Source organism: Rhinatrema bivittatum, chromosome 8 (assembly GCF_901001135.1).
Source record: "Rhinatrema bivittatum chromosome 8, aRhiBiv1.1, whole genome shotgun sequence".
Classification (NCBI taxonomy): domain Eukaryota; kingdom Metazoa; phylum Chordata; class Amphibia; order Gymnophiona; family Rhinatrematidae; genus Rhinatrema; species Rhinatrema bivittatum.
Window position 1 is genome coordinate 193352396 of NC_042622.1, and position 25744 is coordinate 193378139.

Genomic DNA, 25744 nt, shown 5'->3' on the forward strand with positions numbered 1-25744 from the left:
TTTCCCCGGCGCTGCCGAAGTTGGGAAGGCGGAAGCTGTAGGGCGGATTGGTGCTTTTAGTTCCGGATGTCCTCCTCCTTTGTGGTTGGAGGTGACCATGCTGGCTGGGCTACTGCTCGTCCTCTGCTGGTCTGTGCCCTCGGCTCCGGCTCAGCGAGGTCAGTGCCGGGCGATCGCCTCTCTCTCCCGATTCCTACCAGAATCATCCTCGGCTTTCCTCCCCCACTTTTCGAAACGGCCCGGTCCAGCCCAGGATGGCTCCTCCGCAGGGATACAGGGTGTTTGGCAGAACCGTAACCCAGAGCCGGCGAGGCTAAAGCTGAAAAGTTCCCTTCCGATCTGTCCCGACCCCGACCTTCCCCTCCCCCGAGGGAGCGGAGACCTGATCTTGGATTTTGTGAAGCATCTGCGCCCTACCCCAGTATCCAGGGAGCCCCCGGATCGGCTCTGTTATTACTCTCCAGGGCTGTGACTCCGACCTGAGAATTAGTGAAATCGCTCCGACGGTTTCAACATCTGTAAAATGGTCGGAGAAAAAGAGAAGCAGGATTGGGACTTAGAAGATTAGTGTAAAATGCTGGCACTCTTGTTTTTCTGCACAAGCTCCCCGATTTATCTTGCTTAGTTCACTTGTAGTTCCTCCAAATTGGTTATGGGGATAACTGCTTAACACATGGGTTAACGCCATATCGCATGCGATAATAGCATTAGCACACTGGCGAACGCCCGCTGCCTCGGCATGCGCACAGGCCACTCTCCTGGGCGCGCGATTCAGGAGGGTGGCCTGTACAAATTAGGGCCCGCGGTAAAAAGAGGCGCTAGGGACACTAGTGCGTCCCTAGCGCCTCTTTTTTGACGGAAGCAGCGGCTGTCAGCGAGTTTGACAGCTGATGCTCAATTTTGCCGGTGTCGGTTCTCAAACCCGCTGATAGCCACCGGTTCGGAAACTGGACCCCGGCAAAATTTTTTAAAATTATTTTAAACTTTTAGGACCTCCGACTTAATATTGCCATGATATTAAGTCAGAGGGTGCACAACTGCTTTTCTGTACACTTCCCCGGCGCTGGCAGAAATTAACACCTACCTTTGGGTAGGCGCTAATTTCTGAAAGTAAAATGTGCGGCTTGGCTGCACATTTTACTTTCTGTATCACGCGGGAATAACTAATAGGGCCATCAACATGCATTTGCATGTTGCGGGCACTATTAATTTTGAGGGGGTTGGATGCGCGTTTTCGACGTGCTATTACCCCTTACTGAATAAAGGGTAGAGCTAGCACGTCGAAAACGTGTGTCGAAAAGCAGGGTAACAGTGCGCTCCACTGTACTGTATCGGCCCGTGTGTGAATGCAAATTTTGGGAAGGGGTGGGATTAGGGAAGAGTTTGGTTGGGATTTATGAAAATGAGGGGCAATATCGCACTGTGCGATAGCATAACGCATGCTATTGCATGGTTTTAATGCCATATATAACCACACCTTTTTTTCCTGGTGTTAAGTTGTGCAATTTATTTTATTTATTTATTAAGGCTTTTATATACCGAATTTCTTGATACAAATCAAATCAATTCGGTTTACAATGAACTAAGTAGAATATACAATTAACCAATCAACAAGAGATACAGAGCATACAGTTACATTATAACAAGGAAGCCTTAACTTGGAGTAGGAAAATAAAGAAGGGGTGAACGGAGCAATAAATATATAAAGTGTAATAAAATAGAATAAATACTATATACAGTGGAGGGGGCTAGGAGCCAACCTCTCTTTAATGGATATTAGGCATGAAAAATTTGGAAAAGTTTTGTTTACAGAGATGTGTGGTGAACAATTCTAGATCAGGCAATGGAGTTTGTGGTGGGGAAGGCTTGGCTGAACAGCCATGTCTTTAGTTTCTTTTTAAAAGTTGTTAGACAAGTCTCCAGTCTGAGGTCCGGAGGCATGGCGTTCCACATGGAAGGGCCTGCGGTAGAAAAAGACCGGTCTCTGATGTTTGCGTGGTGCACTAATTTGATTGTAGGAACGTGTAAAGATCCCTTGTAAGCATCCCTTAAAGGCCTGGCTGTCAAGTGCAGTCTGAGAGGATGAGACAGATCAAGCGGGGTTTGATGGTGGATATTTTTATGAATGATTGTGAGAGATTTATGGAGGATCCGGAAGTTTACTGGGAGCCAGTGGAGATCTTTTAGAATAGGAGAAATATGCTCTCTCCGATTGGTATTTGTCAAAATCCTTGCCGCTGCATTTTGTAGCAGCTGGAGCGGTTTAATGGTAGAGGCTGGAAGACCATGCAGGATGGAGTTGCAATAGTCGATCTTAGAGAACAGAATGGCTTGGAGGACGGATCTGAAATCGTAGTGGAATAGGAGCGGTTTGAGTTTTTTGAGTACTTGTAACTTGTAAAAGCACTCCTTAGTAGTGTGTTTTATAAAATGCTTTAGGTTAAGGTGACTGTCGATTAAGACTCCAAGATCTCTGGCGTGTGATATATGTGGAATATTTTGTGATTGGAGAAGTATGGGACTACCTTCTGGAGTAATTAGTAAGAGTTCGGTTTTAGAAGTGTTGAGCACAAGGTTGAGGCTGGATAAGTAGTGGTTTATAGTTTGTAGATGAGCGTTCCATAACTTGAGTGTTGAGTCCAATGATTTGGATATAGGGATTAAAATTTGAAGGTCATCTGCGTAAATATAAAATTTGAGTTTGAGGTTTGAAAGTAGGTGGCAGAGGGGGAGAATGTAGATATTAAACAGGGTGGGTGATAGGGAGGAGCCCTGGGGGACGCCAAAAGGAGCATTAGTATGAGGTGATTCCATGTTTTTAATTTTTACCTTATAGCCTCTATTACTGAGGAAAGATTCGAACCATCTGAGGGCTGAGCCTGTAATTCCTATGTCTGAGAGTCGGTTTAGGAGGATGTTGTGATTTACCGTATCAAAAGCCGCAGAGATGTCGAGGAGGGCTAAGAGAAATGACTGTCCTTTATCAAAACCAATATATAGTTGATCCAGGAGGGAGGTGAGGAGGGTTTCCGTATTGTGTTCTTTTCGGAAACCATATTGTGACGTGTGAAGTATATTGTGGTCTTCTAGGTAATTTGAAAGTTGCTTATTTACAATTTTCTCCATGATCTTAGATACAAATGGGAGATTTGATATGGGACGGTAATTGTTGAGGTCTTCCGGGTCCAGGTTGGATTTTTTGAGTATGGGTTTGAGCGTGGCCAATTTGAGTGCGTCCGGGAATGTTCCTTGTGTAAGGGAACAATTGATGATATCAGCTAGATATTTGGATATGTATTCTGGGATGAGGATCAGTAACTTGGAGGGTATTTGGTCCAGTGGGTGGGTCGAAGGTTTCATTCTTTTTATCAGCGATTCTACCTCTAAGGTGTGGGTTGAATCAAAGGAATCCAATCTTATGTCTGAGTTTGGTAGGAGAACTGTGTCCGGAAGAGTAGGATTTGTGTTGACAGGTAATCTGGCCAGGGTATTGGTGATTTTATTTTGAAAGAATAAGGCCAGGTCATTGGCCTTTGATTGAGCTGTATCGTCAGGGATGTTAGGAAGAGCTGTTTTGGTCAGTTCCGAAACATAGGAGAAGAGGGCCCTCGCATCATACAGCATATCGTGGATGCGGTGAGCATAGAAATCTCTTTTTGTTCGAAGTATTGCTGATCTGTACTGGTGGAGAGTAGTTTTGTATATGGAAAGAGTGAGGGGATTAGAGTTCTTCCTCCATTCTTTTTCTTTCCGTCTTAGATTTTGCTTCTGAGTGCGGAGTTCATTAGAGAACCACGGTTGCTTATTTTTATGGGAGGGGTTTATAATTTTTTTGACATTGGGCATAGTTCGTTAGCTATCATTTCAGTGATGTTTTGCCATGAGGTGATAGCTGAATTGGGATTTGAAAGATCCAAGTTTGGGAGATTTCTGATCAGGGATTTGCCAAGATCTTCTGAAGAACAAGTTTTCCTGTAGTATAGAGTTGTAGGCTGATGAGGTGTGGTCAATCCTGTCAATGACCTGAAGGTGCCCGACATGTGCCCGACAATGTGCCCGACATGACCATAATGCAATTCATGTTCAATTTTTTTTAATTGCATTCCGGCCTTTTCTAGATTTGAGAGGCGAGAAGGAGTAGAGAGCGAGCGAGCGCGCGCACGCACCTTTGGGAAGGTCGTCACAGAATGCAATTATTTATATGCCTATAGGAGGGGCAATTAATAGCTGAAGGTGAGGTGTTGGTGAGATTTCTACTATGTTCTCTCGCTTCATGGACTCTTAACAGGGTACCATCAAGTTAGGGCAAGAAAGCATAATACAAAACTTCATCTTTGTGAGACTTTTCTCACTCCAAATAAACGTCAAATCTTCACTGAGGTGTACTGCGCTGTTCATGAAAAACTGGCTCCTAAACCACCACTAACACCTTACCTTGAGCTATTAGCTGCCCCCTTCTGTAGAGATCTAAATACTTGGCTACTACGAGGGCCTTATAGATAGTCTCTCTCTCTTATCGTGAGATGTGAAATAGGAAGTATGGTGGGGTGCAAAACATTTACTGCACCATGTGATACTACCTATGTGAAGCACTATGTTACTGTATGGCACAGTAATTCTAAAAATTACCCTAAACACTCCCCTTTTCCTTATCGTGGGTGTTAGGCCTGCGATATTACTGCATTTTGATGAAGCTAGGGGTTGGACTTTTAGAAAAAGTCCTGGTACTGCTGTTGTGATGAACAAATACGGCTGTGCATATTATTGTGTCAGCCAGAAGCATCGATGCATAGAGGCTGTACTTTCTATATCTTTTAATCTAAATATATTTTCTTGCATCATAGCACAACAATTAAAAAAAAAATGTTAGAGCTATAGCGATATAATGGAAGGCCAGGTCTGTGAATGCCAAGTACAAAAAGTGAAGCAGACATAGTGTGAGATCTTTTAAAAATAAGAAACAATTCATATTGATCGGGAACAAATATGTACAATTGCTTCCTCACGTGGCTAGAAGTATGGTGCTTAACTATCCTTGATTTACTATGTTGCAGAATGTTTGCTCAGAGAAGAAACCATTATTAATATTGTGTAATTTTTAGATACTCCTTGCTGTACATTTTTTTTCCCTTGAGGGGTAAGGGGGTTTGTGGGAGATGGGATATGCAAAGGTGGGGGTGGGGGGTGATGAAAACGAAGCAAGTCACTGTTAGCTCGCACAGTTCTGGTGCACGTCAGAGTCACAAGTGCACCGGTGTTGGATGTATTATTCTTGCTTACAGTAAAACATTTTAAAATAAACACCACCACCACAGAAATGAAGCAGAGATCCATAGAAAAAGGCAGATGTTGAAGACGGGGGCCCAAGGCAGAAACTAAGGAATGTGCCCCGCCAGTGCCAGGCACCCTGAAGCCCTGCCTCAGTGATCGCTCAGCTTCACCAAGGGCACCCTGGGTAATTGCCCCGCTTGCCCCCCTCCCCCAAAAAAAGGGTCAACCTTGATCGCAGATCATCTCTGCTGTTCATGTCTCTGTGCCTGCCTCCTTTTTCAAATTTGGATGTGCTTTTTGACCCCCATCACTTCCACTCAGGGCCCTGTGCCATGTGTGAAGATTTACATTGTATGGTACTCCCCAGTCTCCCCCCCCCCCCCCCCCACCCCTCGAGCCTCCTAGCATGACTCCCTCTTGTTCTAGAACCTCTTTCTACCCCCAGATTCTTGCCCCTTGTGCTTTATTTATGTCCTTGAGGTGTTTGAAATGCCTTTAATGTCCCTCCCCACATACACCTTGCAGGGCCTCTCAGGGACTTTGCACAGTTCTGGTGATCCTCTCCGGTCTGCTTGTGCTCAGCCACCCGAGGACATGGACTCCTGAACTGGATGCTCCCGTTCCAGGCCAGGCCTCGCCGATGACTTGTTCAGATCTTGCTGCAGGTGGGGGAGCTGCCTCCTTCCTAACTTGCCCTATTCCACAGACCAAGCTTACACTGGAGCAGCAAAACCTGATAAGTCTATCAACCCCCATCCTCAAGTTAAGCCACTCAGTTTTTTAATCTATCAGGACCCCTAGGCTCTGGAATTCTGACAGGGACCTGGTGCCGTTCAGGGGTATCTCGGAGGCGCCTGGTTTCCCTTTAACACATCCCTTCTCTCCCTCCCCAAACCGCTTGCAGTTCTGAACCTGCCGGCGAGTTTTGCACGAGTGCCTGCTGTGAAGTTCTCTCCCCGTTGGCCCGTGTATTTTAATTCTCAGGCCTCTGCTTTGTTGTCTGCATGTGCCGCGTCCTGCAGCTCTCGAGCAGGATGAGAACACGGTGCGGCTGCCTGGCGGCACTTTCCAGATGGGGACCGATTCTCCTGATGCAAAGGACAGAGAAGGGCCCGTCAGGAGGGTGACGGTGAAGGATTTTTCTATCGACAAGTTTCCCGTCACCAACAAGGATTTCAGGTGAGGACCATGCCTCCAGCCCGTTTGGCTTTCAGCAACCGGTACAAACCTCAGGGCTGTTTCAGCACACGTAAACGGAGGATTAGCAGGTCACCGGGGACAAGCTGAGCCACCCCCTATTTCCCCCCTACCCCCCTTGGATTTCTAGACGACTTTGGACTCTCTGAGAAACACAAGGCCACAGATCCATGGTGTAAAACCAGGCCCTGCCCCTGATACCTTGTGGCTGGCAGCTGGGTGGTCAAAAGCTAATGGTTCACTGTGAGACCACAGTCCGGGGGTCTGGAATATTACTGAGCCGCTTAACTGGCAGAATATCTGTAGATAGGAAGGTTCGGGATGTGCGGGGCTAGGGGCAAGTGGTCAGTGTGGCGCTTCTGGGGGAAGGAGGCCAGCGGCAGAAGGCAAGCTGCTGCCCTAAGGAGGTTGTCATGTGGGGCCTCCCCATGCACCGGCCCCACCTTTCATTTTTCATTCAGTGAGGCAAGCAGAGAGCTGCTTTGAGCATGGAGCCTGGGGTGCTCGCGCTGGCCACGCCCCCCTCCCTTTCCAGGCACCCTTGCTTAACCTGTGGCACTATTTCTGCAGGAGAAATAAATATCCCCCCAACTGATCTGAACGTCTTAACTGCATCCTGTAGAGTTTAGTCCCATGTGTGATTATTTTTTTCTTTGGTTTTTTTTTTTTTGCACACTTGGTGAATGATAGCAGCAAGCAGGGGCTCCCCAATGTTTTTGCAAAGGCTACCGTTTATTTCCTTGCTAGAGTAGTAGAGGTTTGGTTTGGGCATCCAAACATTTGAGAGAAGTACACAGTCCGAAAATGGGTCCCATGACAATACAAAGTCATGAAAAACCGGGCACCTACAGCTGTCTGACATTAGCTTTAATTGTTAACAACATTCATTATTAATTTTGAAGACCAGTGTTGAAAGCAAGACTGGTTCTTGGAAGAAATACATGGAATTTTATCTTCATGTATGTCATTGGAGAAAGAGATTAAATTGGGATCCCAGCTGAGATACTACTGGGGAGAGCCAAAAATAAAGAGCAGGAGAAATCGCTTACCTGTAGGTATTGTTCTCTAATAACAGCACGGCTGTGCCTGTGTTGGATGCTGTCATGTGACCGCCCTGTTGGTTATGAAAGAAACATTTTGTTACAACCCTTGGATCCCGGCACAGGTAAAACACGGGTGTCCTTGTAATCTGGAGAGCTCAACTTCATATATTTGCGCCCCCCCCCCCCTCCCCCACCTTAGGGAGTTTGTGAGGGCGACGAAATACAAAACGGAAGCCGAGGCGTTCGGGTGGAGTTTCGTCTTCCAGGACTTTGTGTCAGAGGAGCTGAAAAAAAAAGTCTCCCGAAAACTTGAGGTAAGGGTGGTCTTCAGTTTCCAACTAACCCTAGAGGTAATGTGGCAGGGATATGATGAAATCTTTTTCCAAACCAATTAGCCACCTCTGACCGGCGTTGGCTCTAGCTTTGAAAGTACAAGTTGGAAAGAATCGAAGCGATGTGCAAGGGATTCTGTTAAATTATCCCAGGTTCCCACCGGGGATTTGACAGGTCTGTGTGCGAGGTGGGATGTGTTCGGTGGCAGAACCTGGTCGAGCGGCGGCCGTGCTGTCTGACTCTGCAAAAAAAAAACCGCCTTCCAGTCTGGCCTTAGCTTCTCCTTGTTTACCAAGGGTGTTGATTATTTAATCCTGCAACTCAAATCTCTTAAAAAAAAAAAAAAGTACAAAGTGTTTTGTTTTTAATGAGGTAATAATTCTCTTTTTTTGGGGGCATGGGGGTTGATTTTTAGTCCGCTCCATGGTGGCTGGCTGTCGAGAGAGCTTTTTGGCGTCAGGTGAGTGGAGTGGAGATTGTGATCTTATCATAATTGCAAAATAATAAAAGAATTGGAAACTAAATTACAATTCGGCGCCGTCTGTCCAGACGGGGGTATTCCGGTAATGGATTTTTCCCAGATAATGGGAGTTTTCTGGTAAGAGAGAAAAATGACAGAGATGGGGTGGAACCTAAGAGTGTCCAATTTATCAAGGCCCGAGCTTCGAGGACCACAGTCCACGTTGTCAGATGCATAAAGTGCAGTGCAGGAGATAGGTGAATTTATATGGCAATGGGTGGGAGAGTGGGATACAGAACAGAGAGAGGGCGCACTGAATAAGGCAGGGCAGGATGTGAACAGGGAATGTGGATAGTCCAGCCTAATGATAACTGAGCTAAATGTGAAAAGACAGAATGATCTGAGAACTGTTAATTTCATAGGTAGTTGTAGTGAGCCAGACCTAGGGTGATGGTGTTAAGTTTTATTGGATGAATTCCAATTCTGCAGTTCTGGCTGGAGTGTCCCTTTTTTAAATTCCTTTGAAGGAGCACTGCAACCTTAAAATTCAGAAAGAGAATGCCCTGGGAAGGTTGATGTGTTCTCATTTACCCCAGTTGTCAGTAGGCTGAACTATAATCTGGTTAACACAACCTTTCCACGCCCTGTCTTCTTCGGTGTCTTCTCTCTGTTCTGTATCCTTGCCCCTCCCCAGCCCCTGTACTGTCATGCATCTGACAGAGTGGACTGTGCCCTTGAAAGCTCAGGCCTCAGTACATTGACCACTTTCAGGCCAATACAGTACAGTGCGCTCCGGTGGAGCGCACTGTTAACCCGCGTTTGGACCCGCGTTTTCGACATGCTAGCTTAATAGTGCGTCGAAAACGCGCGCCCAACCCCCCCCAAAACTAATAGCACCCGCAACATGCAAATGCATGTTGATGGCCCTATTAGTTATTCCCATGCAATTCAGTAAGTAAAATGTGCAGCCAAGCCACACATTTTACTTTCAGAAATTAGCGCCTACCCAAAGGTAGGCGTTAATTTCTGCCGGCACTGGGAAAGTGCACAGAAAAGATGTAAAAACTGCTTTTCTGTACACCCTCCGACTTAATATCATGGCGATTATTAAGTCAGAAGTTTCAAAAGTTAAAAATTAATTAAAAATAAAAAAAAATAAATTTAAAAGTGGCTCACGGGTTGAAAACCGGATGCTCAATTTTGCCGGCGTCCGGTTTCCAAACCCGTGGCTGTCAGCGGGTCTGAGAACCGACACCGGCAAAATTGAGCATTGGCTGTCAAACTCACCGACAGCCGCTGCTCCTGTCAAAAAAGAGGCGCTAGGGACGCGCTAGTGTCCCTAGCACCTCTTTTTACCGCGGGCCCTAATTTGAATAATTTGTTTTATTGAATCGCGCGCACAGGAGAGCGGGCACTCGCCCGCTCTCCTGTGAACTTTACTGTATCGGCCTGTTTATAAGGTGCCACCTGCTCTGTCATTTTTACTACCCCTCTGAAAATTCTGGTAAGAGAATTTCAGATAATGAGGTTTTTTTTTCCCAAATAACAGACCAGGGCCTGGGGATCCGGTGAGTGGATCTTTGAATAAACCATGCTTTGCTGTTTTGAATCAGTTTTTATGTTGGTTGCCTGTAAATTGTAACCACACCGTCTGCACAAGCTCAATTTCAGCTTCTCTTAATATGCTATGCAGGCCTGAAGTAATTCTCTATGTCTCTGGCTGCAGGCTGCATGGTCCAGATCAATCCTTATTCTGCAGCGTTTCTCAGAAAATTACTTTAAAAATTGTCATTTTTAAGGAGCCACTGTTTTTACATTCATAGCCACGTGTCTTCCTCCGTGGCATTATAGCACGGGGAGTTTCTTCGCCTCGTGCGGTTGCTACAAGTGCAGAGCTTTCTACCACAGACCAGAGCCCGCTGAAATTTTAAAAAACGGGGAAAGCAAATATGATTAGAAGGCGTTTTTAACAGCTCTAATTAGTAACTGTAGAAACATTGGCTGATAATCTGTAATTGGCACTGCGTCCTTAGCCCACAGGCCCTGGATCCGGTATAAAGGACCGGCTGGAGTATCCCGCGCTGCAGGTCAGCTGGAACGACGCGCAGGCCTTCTGCCGCTGGCGGGGTCGGAGATTGCCAAGCGAGGAGGAGTGGGAGTATGCGGCCAGAGGCGGGCTCCAGAGTACGAAAGAAAATATATGTCTTGCATTTGCTTTTACCTAATCCGGAAACAAAACCTGTTAATGTCAGTTTAGCGCAGGTTTTCAAAATAAATATTTAAACGCAGTCTTTCCAACTTTTTTTTTTTTCTTCATGAAGTTTTCTAGGCCTGTTTCAGGTGTTCGGGTGCCTCTGACGACTGGAGAAGGGCCCTCTGAGATTCCAGAAGCACCTGCACGAGAGCAGACGGGGCGAGCTTTGATTTTTCTTGCTTGGTTCAGTAAAAGATATCACAGTGTCCTGTCTGTCCTAGGTGTTAGGGTGTATGGAGGGAAGACGTAAATTGTACAAAAATCACAAGTCAAGTGAGGTCACTTATGAAACCAGCACCTTGGCGGGGAAGCTCTTGTACAGGCAGAGGCCTCAGACTTCTATGGCCAGGTTCAATGGTAAACTGTAATCCAAATTTGATTCATGAACTTGTGACCTGATGCTTTCATTTGTAGACTGATGTGGCTGGATTCAGATTTGCTTTAATTTAACAACCCTCCACCCCCCCCCCCCCCCCCCCCCCCCAATTTGTGTCAGCGAGAACAGAAACATTGTGTGTGTAGAAATGTATTCAAGCACTGCTCGGAGCTCTGATGTCAACGTCCAACCTAACATGAAGCCTCAGGCTGATGGCCGTAGGGGCTATGCACAGCCATAACCAGTCAAAAACAGCTTCAAAATGGGATTTTTATGTTACAAAATTAGCAAAAAAGTATCTTTGGAGATAATAACCTACTAGATGTATTTATTTATAATGTAAGTGTCTAGTGTTACATTGTGTAAGTGAGGCAAAGCTATATGGATTTTTTTTTTTTTTTTTTTTTATCATCTGAGGTTCTGTTACTTGATGATCCATTTCCATGATTTTATGTTTGTATTTTTATATTTGATTTACTTGTACATTGAATTTGCTTTTCTTTACTTAGAAAGGCAATCATTCAAGTTAATAAACTAAATTGTATGTGATTTCTAATTGATCGTAAACTAAAAATACTGAAAGGCTTTGATTACTCGTGCACTGGCACCCTCTGGTCTCTGAGCCAGGCCCTTCTGTGATCAGCATTTAGATCTTCGGCTGATCTTCTAGGTCAGTTCAGGGAGAAGGATGCAAAAACTGGAAGAGATTAACACCTAGAAATGTAACTTTTTCTGACATTCCTCTCTTTTTTTTTTTTTTTTTCTTTCTTTCTTTACAGATAGGATATATCCCTGGGGAAGCAAGTATCAGCTGAATCGCACAAACCTGTGGCAGGTAACATTCTTCACAATGCAGGCGGCTGTTCCCATCCAGCACAGACCGACTTTCAGCACAAGTGTGTTTTGTGCACATACTGATCCGAAATCAGATCTGATTGGCTGATTCCAAGCTTCAGTGTAAACATCATATCCTTCATGTTTTATTTTATTTTCCTTCACTGGGGCTTTAAGGGAGAGAGCTCTCAGCTGATCTTAAGTGGTAAGGCTTTTGAGTAGCCTTTCCAGGGACAGGGGCTGAAAGTACTGATCTCCAGTTGCCATTTGTAAGTAGAAGCTATTGAAGCAGGCTTTCGTGCTGACCTGTGAGTAAAGCTTCAGATCCTCTGATGGTCCCTGTAGTTGAGTCCCATAGTTAATACAAGTTGTAGAGTGTCTGTGTGTGTTATGGTAGATGACTTGGCAGAAAAGAATCTGAGTTTCCTAGCGTGTAGCTAGATGGACTCAGGACCAATAGGTTATGCTTCCCTGCCAGCAGATGGAGACTGAGTCAGGTTTAAAAGCTAATGTCACCCTATATACATCTCTGCAGTGACCTCAGCCCCTCAGTATTTCTCCGTCTCCAACAAATGTGGACGTACTTTCTCTTTGGGGATCGCTGTACCTTTTGGAAGAAGAAATTCGACTTTTAAATTGAAGAGAAAATTGAGCCCCACACTCCTGCGGTGATACCTAAAGGTCCCGTCCCCCCCCCAGTTGAGAATTCCTGAGCTAATTTCCAAGATCCCTCAAGAGTTGCGCCAGTTCCCTGTGTGGACTTTGCTGCTTAAGCAGCTGAAAGGCAGAAGGTACAGGAAGCCAAGCGGATTGGTGATGGCTAAAGCCCTCTCCCCCTGCAGCTGGAGACAGACTCCTGTACTCAGCTGGTAAGCACTGAGCCCAGATACATAAAAAAAAAAAAGATGGATTTACCTCCCGATTCAGAGACGTTTGGAGGGGTTTTGGTAAGACTTCCTCCAGCCTCCTTGCTCGGCATGCCATACCAATGTTGTTCCTGATCCCATTGGAGTAAGGGGAAGTGAGCTTCCGAGTGGGTTGAGTGGCCTCCCGGTTTAGAACCATATCAGACCATCTTACATTTTTTCCATAGAGACGAATTGCCTGTCCTGGTTTCCCAGACCCTAAAGATGCTGGGAGTTCCTGGGGCAGACTCTGTGTCGGAACCAAAGAAGAACCCCATTCTGATTTCCCTATGGAAAGTCTCTTGCTTCTTTCCAGTACTGGAAGCCATCCAGGAGTTGATTGATCTGGAATGGGATGCCCCAGAAGCAAGTTTTAAAGGTGGACTAGCATTAGAAGCTCTATACCCACTGGACCCGGCAGCGAGAAAACACTTGCGTTTCCCTAGAGTGGATGCACTGGTCTGTGCCATCTCTAAGCGAACTATCCCAGTGGAGGGAGGAGCGGCCTTAAAGGATGCGCACGATAGATGGATGGACTCGCCCTTAAACAGGCCTTTGGTGCAATAGCAATGACCTTACAGATTGCTTCTTGTTGTGCTCTTGTAACTCATTTGTGCCTGCTCCTCTCTCTTGGGGGTGAATTCGAGAGCAGTTATGGAACCCGCCGTCTTAGCTGATACAGGTTAGGACCTATTCTGTACATTGGCCAGAGGAGTGGCCTCAGTGGTGGCAGCCAGAAGACAGCTATGGCTGCAGAATTGGTCAGCAGACGCAACCTCCAAGGCAAATCTCACAAAGATGCCCTTTTACGAATTGCTGCTCTTCGGAAACAAATTGGAAAAGCTGGCCAGTAAATGGAGTGAATCTCCAATTTCCCAGCTACCAGAAGATAAGAGAAAGCAGTTACAGTGCCCCTCACCTATGAGGGGCTGATCCAAGGGCTTCCAGCGCTTTCACCCCTACAGAAACTAGACATTTCATAGGTCTCAGTCCTTTTGGAGCCGACATCCCAAGATCGGGGCAGGCACGGGTTCAAGTTCACCCTGACCCCCCCCCCCCCCCCCCCGCCAAAAGAAATTTTGACTGACCCTCAGAACAAGGAGTTAGGGGGTCAACTGTCCCTCTTCTACCAATGGTGAGTCGAGATCACTTTGGACAAATGGCTACTGGAGGTCATATGAGAAGGATATGCGCTGGAATTTCACAGCATTCCTTGGGACAAATTCATTATATCTCCATGCCACTCCCAGCTCAAGAAACAGGCAATGGAGATTGCCTTATTAAGGCCCCTCAGTATAAGGGCTATAATCCCAGTACCTGTCCCCCAGGAAAATATGGGATGTTATTCCATCTATTTCATTGTACCCAAGAAGACAGGTTCCTTTCATCCTATCCTGGACTTCAAGAGCATCAACAGACATCTACAAGTGATTCATTTCCGCATGGAAACCCTATGCTCTGTGATAATGGCTGCACAATAGGGTGAGTTCTTAACTTCCCTGGACCTATCCGAGGCCTACCTTACATATTCCAGTTCTTCAAGAACATCAACGTTTCCTATGCTTTGCAGTACTAGATCACCATTATCAGTTTCGGGCACTGCCCTTTGGCCTGGCCACTGCCCCCAGAACATTTTCCAAGATTATGGTAGTTGTAGCAGCAGCATTGAGAAAAGAGGGAATCCTGGTGCACCCGTACTGGTTGATCCGAGTAAAGTCCATGGAAGAGTCTCGGGTGACCTCCTTGCTTCAGGAACTTGGTTGGGTCGTAAACCTGGACAAAAACAGCCTCTAACCCTCCCAGTCCTTGGAACATCTGGGAGTCCAATTCGACACCAAGCAGGGCAAGGTCTTCCTTCCCACTTCAGGGATAAGGAAATTGATGTCCCAAGTGAGTTGATTGAGGAGCACGATACGACCGATGGTGTAGACCTACCTTCACGTTCTCGGTTTAATAGCAGCAACCCTGGAAGTAGTGCTGAGGGCGAGGGCACACAAGCGACCACTTCACTCCCTGCTGTCATGCTGGAACCCGCAGTCTCAGGTTTCTACTTACCAATGGAAATATGCTCTCGGCTTCAGTGGTGGCTGCAGGATGCTCATCTGGACAGGGGTGTCCTGTCCTCTTCGAACTGGCAGGTCCTCATGATAGCCATGAGCCTCTGGGGCTGGGGAGTTCACTGTCAGGAACTGATAGCCCAGGGATGTTAGACCAAGGAGGAAGCCCTCTGGAACATAACCCGCCTGGAAGCCCAGGCAGTCAGATTGGCGTGTCTACAATTCAGTCTCATACTCCAAGGTCGGACAACGCAAAAACAGTAGCCTACATTAAATAATTAAATAATTACGCTGTCTGTTAAACAATTACGCTGACAAGTCCATTACAGAGAACGTTTAACTCTCTATTATTATTTATAATGGTGATATTCAATATTTAATCGCAGGCTTAATTGGCGTCGATATTTGAAGTTGGCTATAAACAACTCGGTACCGGTGTCATAATCCAACTATAGCTTTTACCTTCCCCGTTACACTGTTTTATTCCAGATATTACTTAAATCGGAATATGTGCCATAACTTGTCTCACGATGTTATATAAGTTGATAAAAGTTATATAAGTTGATCCATATCTTATTTTTTCCTTAACCTTGTAATTTACTATGGATAGCAGTTGCTTCCTTAATTGTAATATGTTGTTTTACCTGTAAACCGGAGTGAAGGCATCTAGCTAAACTTAGGTATATAAAAGCAAATAAATAAATAGATAAAAATAAAATACATTAATCACCAGGGTGGAACCAAAAGCCAGCAAGTGTCACAGGAGATAGACCTTCTTATGGAATGGGCGGAAATACATTTCCAGATGATCTCAGCCTCCCACATCGCAGGAAAAGACAACGTCAGAGTAGACTTTCTAAGCAGGGAGAGTCTGGATCCAGGAGAGTGGGTGTTGTTGGCCAAAACCTTTCAGCTGGTAGTAGATCTCTGGGGTCTCCTGTCCATCGACTTGCTGGCTGCACCTCACAACGCGAAGGTTCTCCGGTTCATCAGTAGCAGCAGAGATCAGTGGTCCCTGGGGATCGATGGTCTCATTCAGACCTGGCCGGAAGAGGATTTGCTGTACATCTTTCCTCTCTGGCCCCTGCTGGGCAGGTTCATTCGCAGAATCAAGCACCACAGGGGATTAGTCGTACTAATAGCTCCAGTTTGGCCCAGGCATCCATAGTGTGCAGACATGCGGAGACTCCAGGTGGAGACCCCCCCCCCCCCCCCATGCCTCCCACCACACAGGGACTTGCTACAGCAGGGACCGGACCTTCACAAGGATCCCACTCTATTCTGTCTTACGATCTGTCCCTTGAAAGGGCTCGCCTGATGAAGTGAGGATATTTGGCGGAAGCAGGAGGGTAGGGATGGTTTGCTTGCAACTTTCTCCTCTCTCTTTCACACTGGCTCTCAATCACACACACATACACATGCTCTTTCTCACTTATATAGGCTCTTAATTACACATTTACACACATGTCTGTCATTTCACACACACATGCTGTCTCAAACAAACTCATTCACATACATGCTCTTTTTCTCGCACACAGGCTCGTTCTCTCTTATACACACATGTTCTTGATCATACATACACATGATCTCACACACAAAGGATCTCAGTCACACAAACACACACTTTCACACAAACAGGTTTTCAGTCACACACATACAGGCTCTCAAATCACTCACTTACATACACGCTGTCTCTCTCACACAAACACACACACAATCTAAAACACATATGCTTGCTCACTCACTCTCTCTCCCTCTACTGAACTAGCAGCAGCAGCCACTTCCTCCACTTCCAGCCCTCATGGTCTCGAGAAAGGAGTCCTAGCGGCCACAGGGGCTGATGTTGCTCTTCTTTTGCTCTGCCTTGCACTGCTCATTCTTCAGGCCACGCCTCTCTTCTAGGGGCCGATGCCCGCACTAGCATGGTCTCTTCTTCCCATGCTCGCAGCTGCTGCATACCACTTCCCTTCTGGGCCGCCGCACGGGGCAGGAAGAAGAGACCATGCTGGTGCCGCTGACTGCAGCTCTCCTGCCACGTTCCGCCCTGGCTATCATCATTTTAAGCCCGGGTGGAGGATGAGCTCTTATTTCGCTGGGGCAGGGGGAGCAGCTGGGCCAGCAGGGGACCGGGAAGTGTGGCGACACACCGGTTGAGAACCGCTGCTGTAAAGGATTTGGCGGTTGCATGTTGTGTCCTGTTGGGATAGGTCTTTGTGTCTGTCCTGTTGTTCCATACAGTAACACTTGTGCCTGTCACATCCCAGGGGACCTTCCCGGAACAGGACACTGCAGACGACGGATACCACGGAATATCTCCCGTGACGGCTTACTCCCCGCAGAATAACTACGGTAAAGATTTCCTGCCCTTGCCACAACAATTGCAGACTTTAGGCAGGAGCTGAAGATATGTGGACCTATCAGTTTTTTGTTTTTTTTTAAAGAATTTGAGAGGAAAAATCGTGTACTGTTGTGTAGGGCTGATCACCTACTCAGGGCTTGTTGAACTTGTTTTGCTGTTCTGCTTTTTCAAGGTTTCCTTTCCATTGAACAAGACCTGCCTCCTGTGCATTTATTACCTGGAGGTATTTAAATGTCTCATCATATTTCCTCCAAGGCAGTCTCTCAACCTAGTCTCTCACCTAGCCACTCGGGTTTTCAGGATGTCCAGAGTGAATAGGCAGGAGAGAGATTTACGTGCATTTCGGTTGTTATCTCGGGCATATTCATTGTGGATCTCCTGAAAACCTGAGTGGCCAGGTGTGTCCTGAGAGGCTGAACTGAGAACCCCAGCGCCAGGGTTATACATGTCTAGTTCTTTATGATGAAGGCGGCTGACCCTTTCAGTAGCTGCCCTCTGGTCCGACTCTCTCTGGTTTATACTGGTTTGAGGGTGCAATCTGTAGAAGTGTACACAGTATTCCAGATGAGGTCTCACCAGATGCTTATACAGGAGCAGTAGCATCTCTTTTTTTTTTTTTTTCCCTGTTGGCTATTCCTCTCCATTTCCATCCTAAGTGTCCTCCTGACTTTTGCCATTGCCTTATTCCACCTTAAAATCATTAGATAAGATCATCCCCAGATCCTGCTCTTGTTTTATGCACCGAGGAGCTTCACCTCCCCTATACTGTACTGCAATCACGTAACCAGTTAGGTTTTCAGGATATCCATAATGAACATGCATGAGGGATTTCCATACACTGGATCTCATGCATATTCATTGTGGCGATCCTGAAAACCCAACTAGATAGGTGTGCCTCTAGGAGAAATTTCGGAAACAGCTGTTCTGCTCCCTTGGGGTTTTGTAACCCAAATGCTTGACCCTGCATTTTCTAGTATTAAATCTTTAGCTGTCAGACCACCATTTCTCAAGTGGCAATAGATCCCCCTTCATGTTTTCCTCACTTTCCAGGGTGGCAGATTTTGGTATTGTCCACAAAAATGCAAACCTTCTTGATACCCCTTTCCCGATATCGCTTATGAAAATATTGAACAGAACCGGACCAAGGAGTGAGCACTGCAGCACATCACTGGTAATCCTCCCCATCTCCTTTCCTCGGTGTGAACTCCATTTCCCACTACCCTTTGTAACCTCCCACTCAACGAGTTTCTAACCTTATCAATCACTTCGGGGCCCATACCGAGGGTGCTTGGTTTGTTTATAAGTTGCCAATGCAAACTTGTGGCCTCACTGCAACCCAAATACACTACATCTAGTGCTCTCCGCGAGCCAACTCTGTCACTGAGTCAAAGAAACTGATAAGATTTGTCTGACGAGATCTCTCTCTAGTAAAGTCATGCTGCCTTGGCTCTTGTAACCCTTTGGATTCCAGAAACGGCATTATCCTCTGTTTTTAGCAGGAACTCCATTCATTTACTCATCACAGAGGTCAGATTTAACCGACCTGTAGTTCCCAGCCGCCTCCTTACTTCCACTGTTACAAAGAGGAACCACCTGGCCCTGTCTCCAGTCCTCTGGAACCACTGCTGACTCTAAAAGGTCACTGGAAAGATTAGCAAAAAATGCAAGAACTTCCCTAAGGTCCCCCAATACTCTCTCATGCATCCTGTCTGGCCCCGTCGCTCTGTCTTTTCGTGGTGCTCGCTCCTTCAAAGCACAGTCTTGGACTGTAATGGTATTGGCCAAGCTCAGTCCTTCAGACATGCACCTTACGCTCATGCATGTACACATTCGGGCCGATCTAATAAAGCAGCGCGGGACAGTGTTGAGCGCCCACTTTCCTGTTGCTGCCCAGACACCTCTCCTGGGCACGTGATCAAATACTTAAATGAGGGGTCACACTGCCAAGGAGGCACTAGAGACAAGGGTGCGCCCCTAGCATCTCCTCGGCAGCGGGCGCCCAGGAGAGGTGGCTGTCAGCAGGTTAGGACAATGGACGCTCAATTTTACGAGCGTCCCTTTTCCTAACCTGGCTGCCGGGACACTTTTCATTTTTTTGCTTTCTGTCCTTTTTGTTCTTCTGACTTAATCTCGCCATGATATTAAATCGGAGGAAGGTCAGAAAAGCAGTGTTTTCTGCTTTTCTGTACACTTTTGGGCTGCTCAGAAATTAACACCTGCTCTGGGCAGGCGTTAATTTCTGAGAGTAAAAATGTGCAGGCCGGGCACACATTTTTTTTGGATCGAGGGAGAATAGCCAATAGCCTCATCAATATGCATTTGTATGTGATGAGTGCTATTAGTTTTGTGGGGGGATCGGACGTGCGTTTTGGACACGCTAATCCCCTGATAGAATAAGGAGTTGTGGGCATGCGTCCAGACGCTGGGCGCACTGCATTGGATCGGCCTGTTTGAGTATAGACATCACTCCAAAAGCAGGGAGCTTGGTCTTTGGGCAGCCATTTAGAGACCCACGTTTGTCTGTGGCAGCTCAAAAAGTTAACAAGGACGTTCCCTGTCCATACCCGGATCAGTCCAGACTCCTGGGTTTGCCTGCCTCCCAGCAGATGGAGTCAGAAAGTTTCACAGGCACCACCTCATAACCCGGTGTGCCACCTGCAGCTCCTCAGTATTTCTCTGTCTCCAGCAGATGGAGGTGAGGCAAAAACTGCGGTTCTGAACCAACCCCCCTGGTTGTAGGTTAAAGGGACGAGGAGGGGACCAACCCCCCTGGTTGTAGGTTAAAGGACGAGCAGGGGTTGGGAACCCCAGTTTTGCTCCTTGAGGCACCGGGGGTGACAGCGGGTAGTCCAGCTCACTCCCCTTCAGCGAGGGTTTTGAGCAGCCTCTCATTTCTTCAGGGAAGTATCCTTTATTTTCTGGTTTGGTTTTCTTCCCTCTCTTGTGCCTTTGTTTTAATAAAGTTTAAGAAAAAAAAAAGGAGGAGGGGGCCGCTTAGCAGGCTGCCTGCCCGGATGAGGGATTCGGCGGAAGGCTGCAAGTTAAATCTTTTCCCTCCTGTTTTTACCCTCTCTGCGCTCTTCCCTCCTTCCCCGCGGTTACCGGCTCCTGCCACTCGGCCCGCATCTGCCATGCCATGCCTCGTGCAAGCCATTGTTCATGTTGTGGTGGGCGTCTCTCGAGCCTCGCGTAGGCCAGCTGGTGTGTCCACTGCCTCCCCAGGGGCGGACGGATCTTTAGGGGACGCCGTGGCAGCAGCAGTGAGGCAGTGCAGCCCTGGACGGTTGCCAGCTGCTTCAGAGCATCAGGCCGACCCATTCCCTCTCAGCGTGGGAACGGTGGCCATTTTGAGCTCGTTTCAAGCAGCAGAGGAAAGGGCAGCTGGGGACGGGGATCTCCCGCCTGCCAATTTAAACCTGGGGAAGGGGGGGGGGCCTTTGGGGACCAGTCTGGAGAGGATTCTGATTTCCAGTAAAGGGATTTTGGGGGGTCCTTCCGGTTTTTCCCCAGACTTCATGCTCTTGATGCACCAGGCTTTTTGGCTAGTAGGGCTAATAGGAGGGGGGGCTCCCAGGCGCAGTGTGTCTGGAGGACCACCTAAGAAAGTGCCCAGGGGGGGGCGGATGCGCTGGTGGCTCTGAGGATTCGTAAGGTGCAAGCCCCTGTGGTACAGGGGGTTGTGCAGGATGTTTCCTCGGAGGCGTCTGACCTTGGAGATGGTCCTTGTGATGTTTCCCCTCCCTCAGATAGTCTGCATCAAGAGGATGAGGCTGGCCAACTTTCTTCTGTGGAGGGGAATAAACGAACCCACCTTGGGGGATCCCAAGGTGGTTTCGTTTATTCCAGCATGAGGAATTAGCAAGGGACGGGCCCCTGAGATTGGGTCATCTACCAAATCTTCTGCAGCAGAGCCCTATATTTTTTGATCAAGCGGATCGCTTTTGTCTAGCAGCTTGGCTTTTGAAAGGAGGCAGTTGAAGAAAGGCTATCTGGAGGATATTTCTACTCTGCTGCAAGCTCGTAAGGCCTCTACTTCCTTGGCGTATGTGAGGGTTTGGAGGGTCTTTGAGTCTTGGTGTAAGGCACAAGGATCTGATCCTCGCTGAGCTTCGGTTGCCATGATTTTGTCTTTCTTGCAAAATGGCCTCAAGAAGGATTTATCCTTTAATTCCCTAAGGGCCCAGGTCTCGGCCCTAGGATGTTTGAGGGGCAAGATCCATGGTTCTGCTCTGGCTGCTCATCTGGATGTGGTGCATTTTCTCCGAGGAGTGAAACATTTGCGACCCCTGGAATATCAGTTGTGCCCTTCCTGGAGCCTAAATTTGCTTCTCAAGGGCTTGTGCGAAGCGCCGTTTGAGCCACTTAAGAAGGCCACTATGAAGGAGCTAACCTTAAAGGTGGATTTTTTGGTGGCGATTTGTTCAGCCAGGCGAGTGTCTGAACTTCAAGCGTTGTGCCTGTGAAACTTTCTCTGTCTCCATCTGCTGGAAGGGAGGCAAAACCCAGGAGTCTGGACTGATCCGTGGTACTACAGGAACGAAAATTAGCAGGTAAGAACCAATTTTCCATTTCAGTCCAAGCCATCCCCCATCCTCACGAAATGAAAACCTCATGTAGAAAGCAATCACACAATCCAGAAAATGACAAACTAATGGTGACTGTATTGCTACGGCTTCGCTCCTGTAGGAGGCGCGACTAACCCTCACCCCAAAAGGTCATTCTTACAGTGACTAATGCTGGAAGGTGGGCCAGAGGGGAGAAGAATGTCCTTTTTGGGGAGGTGGGGGTGGGGGGGGGGGATACAGCAGTGCAGCCACCGTTAGTTTTGTCATTTTCAGTCATTTGGGCTCTTTTCCTGCTGAACGGAAGCAGGACTGAAATGTTAACTTTTTTGACCCGCCACAGACAAAAGCTGCTCTTTCGTTGGCTGCCCAAAGACCAACTTTCCCCGGGCCGATGACCTCCTTACCACGTACAGGGGGGGGGGAGGGGGGGGGAGGACTGCCGGAGTCTGGCAGTGGAGCAGGGCTCTTGGCCGTTCTTTTGCGGAGGAACGGATCCCGTGCTGTAATAATAATAATTTTGGCCGTGTTTCGCAGGCCTCTACGACATGCTGGGCAACGCCTGGGAGTGGACGTCGTCGGAATACATCACTCCGGGGCGTGTACAGAGGCAGGGCGCCCAGAAGATGTACGTGCTGCGGGGAGCGTCTTGGATTGACACAGTGGATGGATCTGCAAATCATAAAGCTCGAGTCACTACTAGGTGAGTAAAGGAATCCCTTTCAAGTTGTTACTCGGAAGAAGGGTTCGGGTGCCAGCCACCCCCATGCAACAGTGGCCCCTTAATGGATGTTACATACCCGTTCCACTTTAATTCAGTCTGTGTTTTATGGGCAGCAGGGATGTGCCTATTTTTCCTCATAAAGCCCATAATGACCTTCCCTTCCCCCTCCCCCGTTGTGATATACTTAAAGGGCTGTCATAGTTTGAATATAAATAATGGTAGCTTTTGTTCTTACCTTTGAAAAGGCCAAGGATTCCCATCAATCCTTGTTTTCCAGGGAATATAGTTGGGGGGGGGGGAGGGGAGAAGCACATTTAATAAAGGGTCCTGCAGCCAGTCAGATGGCCTGAAGCCTGCAGCCCAGGCCCAAGGTTAAGATGTTTGGGGAGTCTGGTCTGCACCCTACTTTCTGGAAGAATATGTGGCAGCTTCTCTCGCTCTCCCTTTGTGTGCATCCACCACAGTCTGCCGACGTGCATATCTCAATGCCCGAGAGTTAGCCTCGGCAAAATCCGGGACCTGACTTCAGTGCCAGGAAAAATAGTGGAAAGTGTTCTAGACATCAAAATCACAGAACATATAGAAAGACATGGTTTAATGGAACAAAGTCAGCATGGCTTTACCCAGGGCAAGTCTTGCCTCACAAATCTGCTTCACTTTTTTGAAGGGGTTAATAAACATGTGGATAAAGGTGAACCAGTAAATGTAGTATATTTGGATTTTCAGAAGGCCTTTGATAAAGTCCCTCATGAGAGGCTTCTAGGAAAAGTAAAAAGTCATGGGCTAGGTGGCGATGTCCTTTCATGGATTACAAACTGGCTAAAAGACAGGAAACAGAGAGTAGGATTAAATGGGCAATTTTCTCAGTGGAAAAGGGTAAACAGTGGAGTGCCTCAGGGATCTGTTTTGGGACCCTTACTTTTCAATATATTTACAAATGATCTGGAAAGAAATACGACGATTGAGATAATCAAATTTGCAGATGACACAAAATTGTTCAGAGTAGTTAAATCACAAGCAGATTGTGATAAATTGCAGGAAGACCTTCTGAGACTGGAAAATTGGGCATCCAAATGGCAGATGCAAACAGAATGTTAGGAATTATTAGGAAGGGAATGGTGAATAAAACTGGAAATGTCATAATGCCTCTGTATCGCTCCATGGTGAGACCACACCTTGAATACTGTGTACAATTTTGGTCGCCGCACCTCAAAAAAGATATAGTTGCGATGGAGAAGGTACAGAGAAGGGCAACCAAAATGATAAGGGGAATGGAACAGCTGCCCTATGAAGAAAGACTAAAGAGGTTAGGACTATTCAGCTTGGAGAAGAGACTGCTGAGGGGGGATATGATAGAGGTGTTTAAAATCACGAGAGGTCTAGAACGGGTAAATGTGAATCGGTTATTTTCTCTTTTGGATAATAGAAGGACTAGGGGGCACTCCATGAAGTTAGCATGTGGCACATTTAAAACTAATCGGAGAATGTTCTTTTTCACTCAGTGCACAATTAAACTCTGGAATTTGTTGCCAGAGGATGTGGTTAGTGTAGCTGGATTCAAAAAAGGTTTGGATAAGTTCTTGGAGAAGAAGTCCATTAACTGCTATTAATCAAGTTTACTTAGGGAATAGCCACTGCTATTAATTGCATCAGTAGCATGGGATCTTCTTAGTGTTTGGGTAATTGCCAGGTACTTGTAGCCTGGTTTGGCCTCTGTTGGAAACAGGATGCTGGGCTTGATGATGGACCCTTGGTCTGACCCAGTAGGGCATGTTCTTGTAGGGGTTGTCCTTCATCAATGTGCAGGCCCAAAGGGGTTTGTGTGGTCCGCAGGTCTGTGATGTGATGGAGCATCCCCATTTTGCCACGTCGGGTCTTGACCTGCCAACTTGGGTACAGAGGTGATTTAGGGCATCCTTGTCTCCAAGCCTGCAGGAAGTGGCTCAATCACTCTCACACCCTGTCTAATCCCAGCAACAATAATGCACTTGTCATTTGGTTTACAATCCTTTTCATCTTCTTTGATCTTTCTATAGCTGAGGGTGGGATAATTTTAACATGAATGATACTGTGGAAAATTTTGTAGAAGTATTTTGGATTTCCCTGACCTGCATACCTCACACAAAAAGCAGAGATGATATTGGTCAGTCCCAGGAGCTCTAAACTGGAAAACATTTATCTTACCCTTAATGCTGAATATTTTGTTGTCCGCACCCTTTTGTGTAGGATGGGGAACACGCCAGATTCAGCGTCGGATAACTTGAGCTTCCGCTGTGCTGGCCACTGGCAGGAGCCCAGAACGGACCTATGAAGCAGAGAGTTGCCGGCCACATCCTCCTTCTCCTGTGGAGATGAGAAGTAATATTTGCACTGCCGTGTTTTCTCAGCTGTTTGAGACTGTAGCCCTGAGCAATAAAAGGCACAACTTGTAAGGCTCTTAACAATGATCACAGAATACAGCAGTGTTTAGATCTGTTAATTCCGTTTTCCTGTTTTTCCACTGTTCCCTGGGTGCCTGGAACGTCTCTCACCACACAGAAGCTCCAAGGGTCATGGTGTATAGGGAGAAATTTGCAGCAGTGCCCTAACCTGAAAAACTGCCTGTGCCGCTTTTAAGTCCGTACAAAACAGCCTGATCCCTTCATTGCTTCTCTGGTGTGGGATTGTCACCACTTTTGGGAGCAGGTTGCAAGGGGGTGGACCTAGCTGGAGCCTGGCCATCGCTCAATCTTTGCCCCCTCTCACTTCCTGCAAGCTGGTACTTCTAAGAAAATAATGTAACCCTGAGAATAAAGCCTCAGGCCCTTCAGCGGTCCCTGCACAGGCTTTGGGTAGGGGGGTCCTGTAGATAATTATTAAAATGTATATCCCCCACACTCCACCTTTTCACTGCAAGTTTCAGTGCGTGTGTTGCCATAAAAGAAATCCAAGCAGATAGCTGCGTTAGCTTGACCGTACAGAAAAAGCAGGACAAAGAGAGACATCAGTGGGGGACTTACATTTTATAATAACTGCCACCATACTGAGACCAAACAGCACATTCTGTACTTACCCGAGCCATTGACCAGATGGGTGATTTATAAATGCAAGTTTTTAACTACATTTGAAAGCGCTTTTCAACTGCTTGTGAGTAAAGTGTAATAAAACTATATTTTCCACCTTGAAATTCTGATGCTAATGAGAAAGAAACTGGTTTATTGTGTGACCAGGGGTAATCGAGTTTCAGAGCTGCAGCTGTTTCGTAATCCAAACGAGGCAGTGATATCTGGACTTTATCTGAGCCATCCTAAGGAATAGAAATGTTGCTGGAAAATCAGTGCAAAAAAAAAAAAAGGTATACAAAACACATTAATTTATCTGTCAAAGGTT

The 25744-nt window shown here is 46.9% G+C and overlaps 1 protein-coding gene across 2 annotated transcripts; it reads left to right on the top strand.

The window, feature by feature from the left end:
* On the top strand, positions 1-25740 carry SUMF2 (sulfatase modifying factor 2). Of its 2 annotated transcripts, none has more exons than XM_029612290.1 (9): positions 1-158; positions 6294-6450; positions 7711-7825; positions 8260-8304; positions 10338-10488; positions 11714-11769; positions 16995-17079; positions 22189-22354; positions 24602-25740. In XM_029612290.1, exons 1-9 carry the CDS (start codon positions 98-100, stop codon positions 24684-24686), a joined length of 921 nt encoding a protein of 306 aa, XP_029468150.1. In that variant the 5' UTR covers positions 1-97; the 3' UTR covers positions 24687-25740. The 2 variants fall into 2 exon arrangements, with proteins under 2 accessions (XP_029468150.1, XP_029468151.1); XM_029612291.1 differs by lacking the exon at positions 1-158 and adding an exon at positions 5203-5455.
* The last annotated feature ends 4 nt before the right edge of the window (positions 25741-25744 follow it).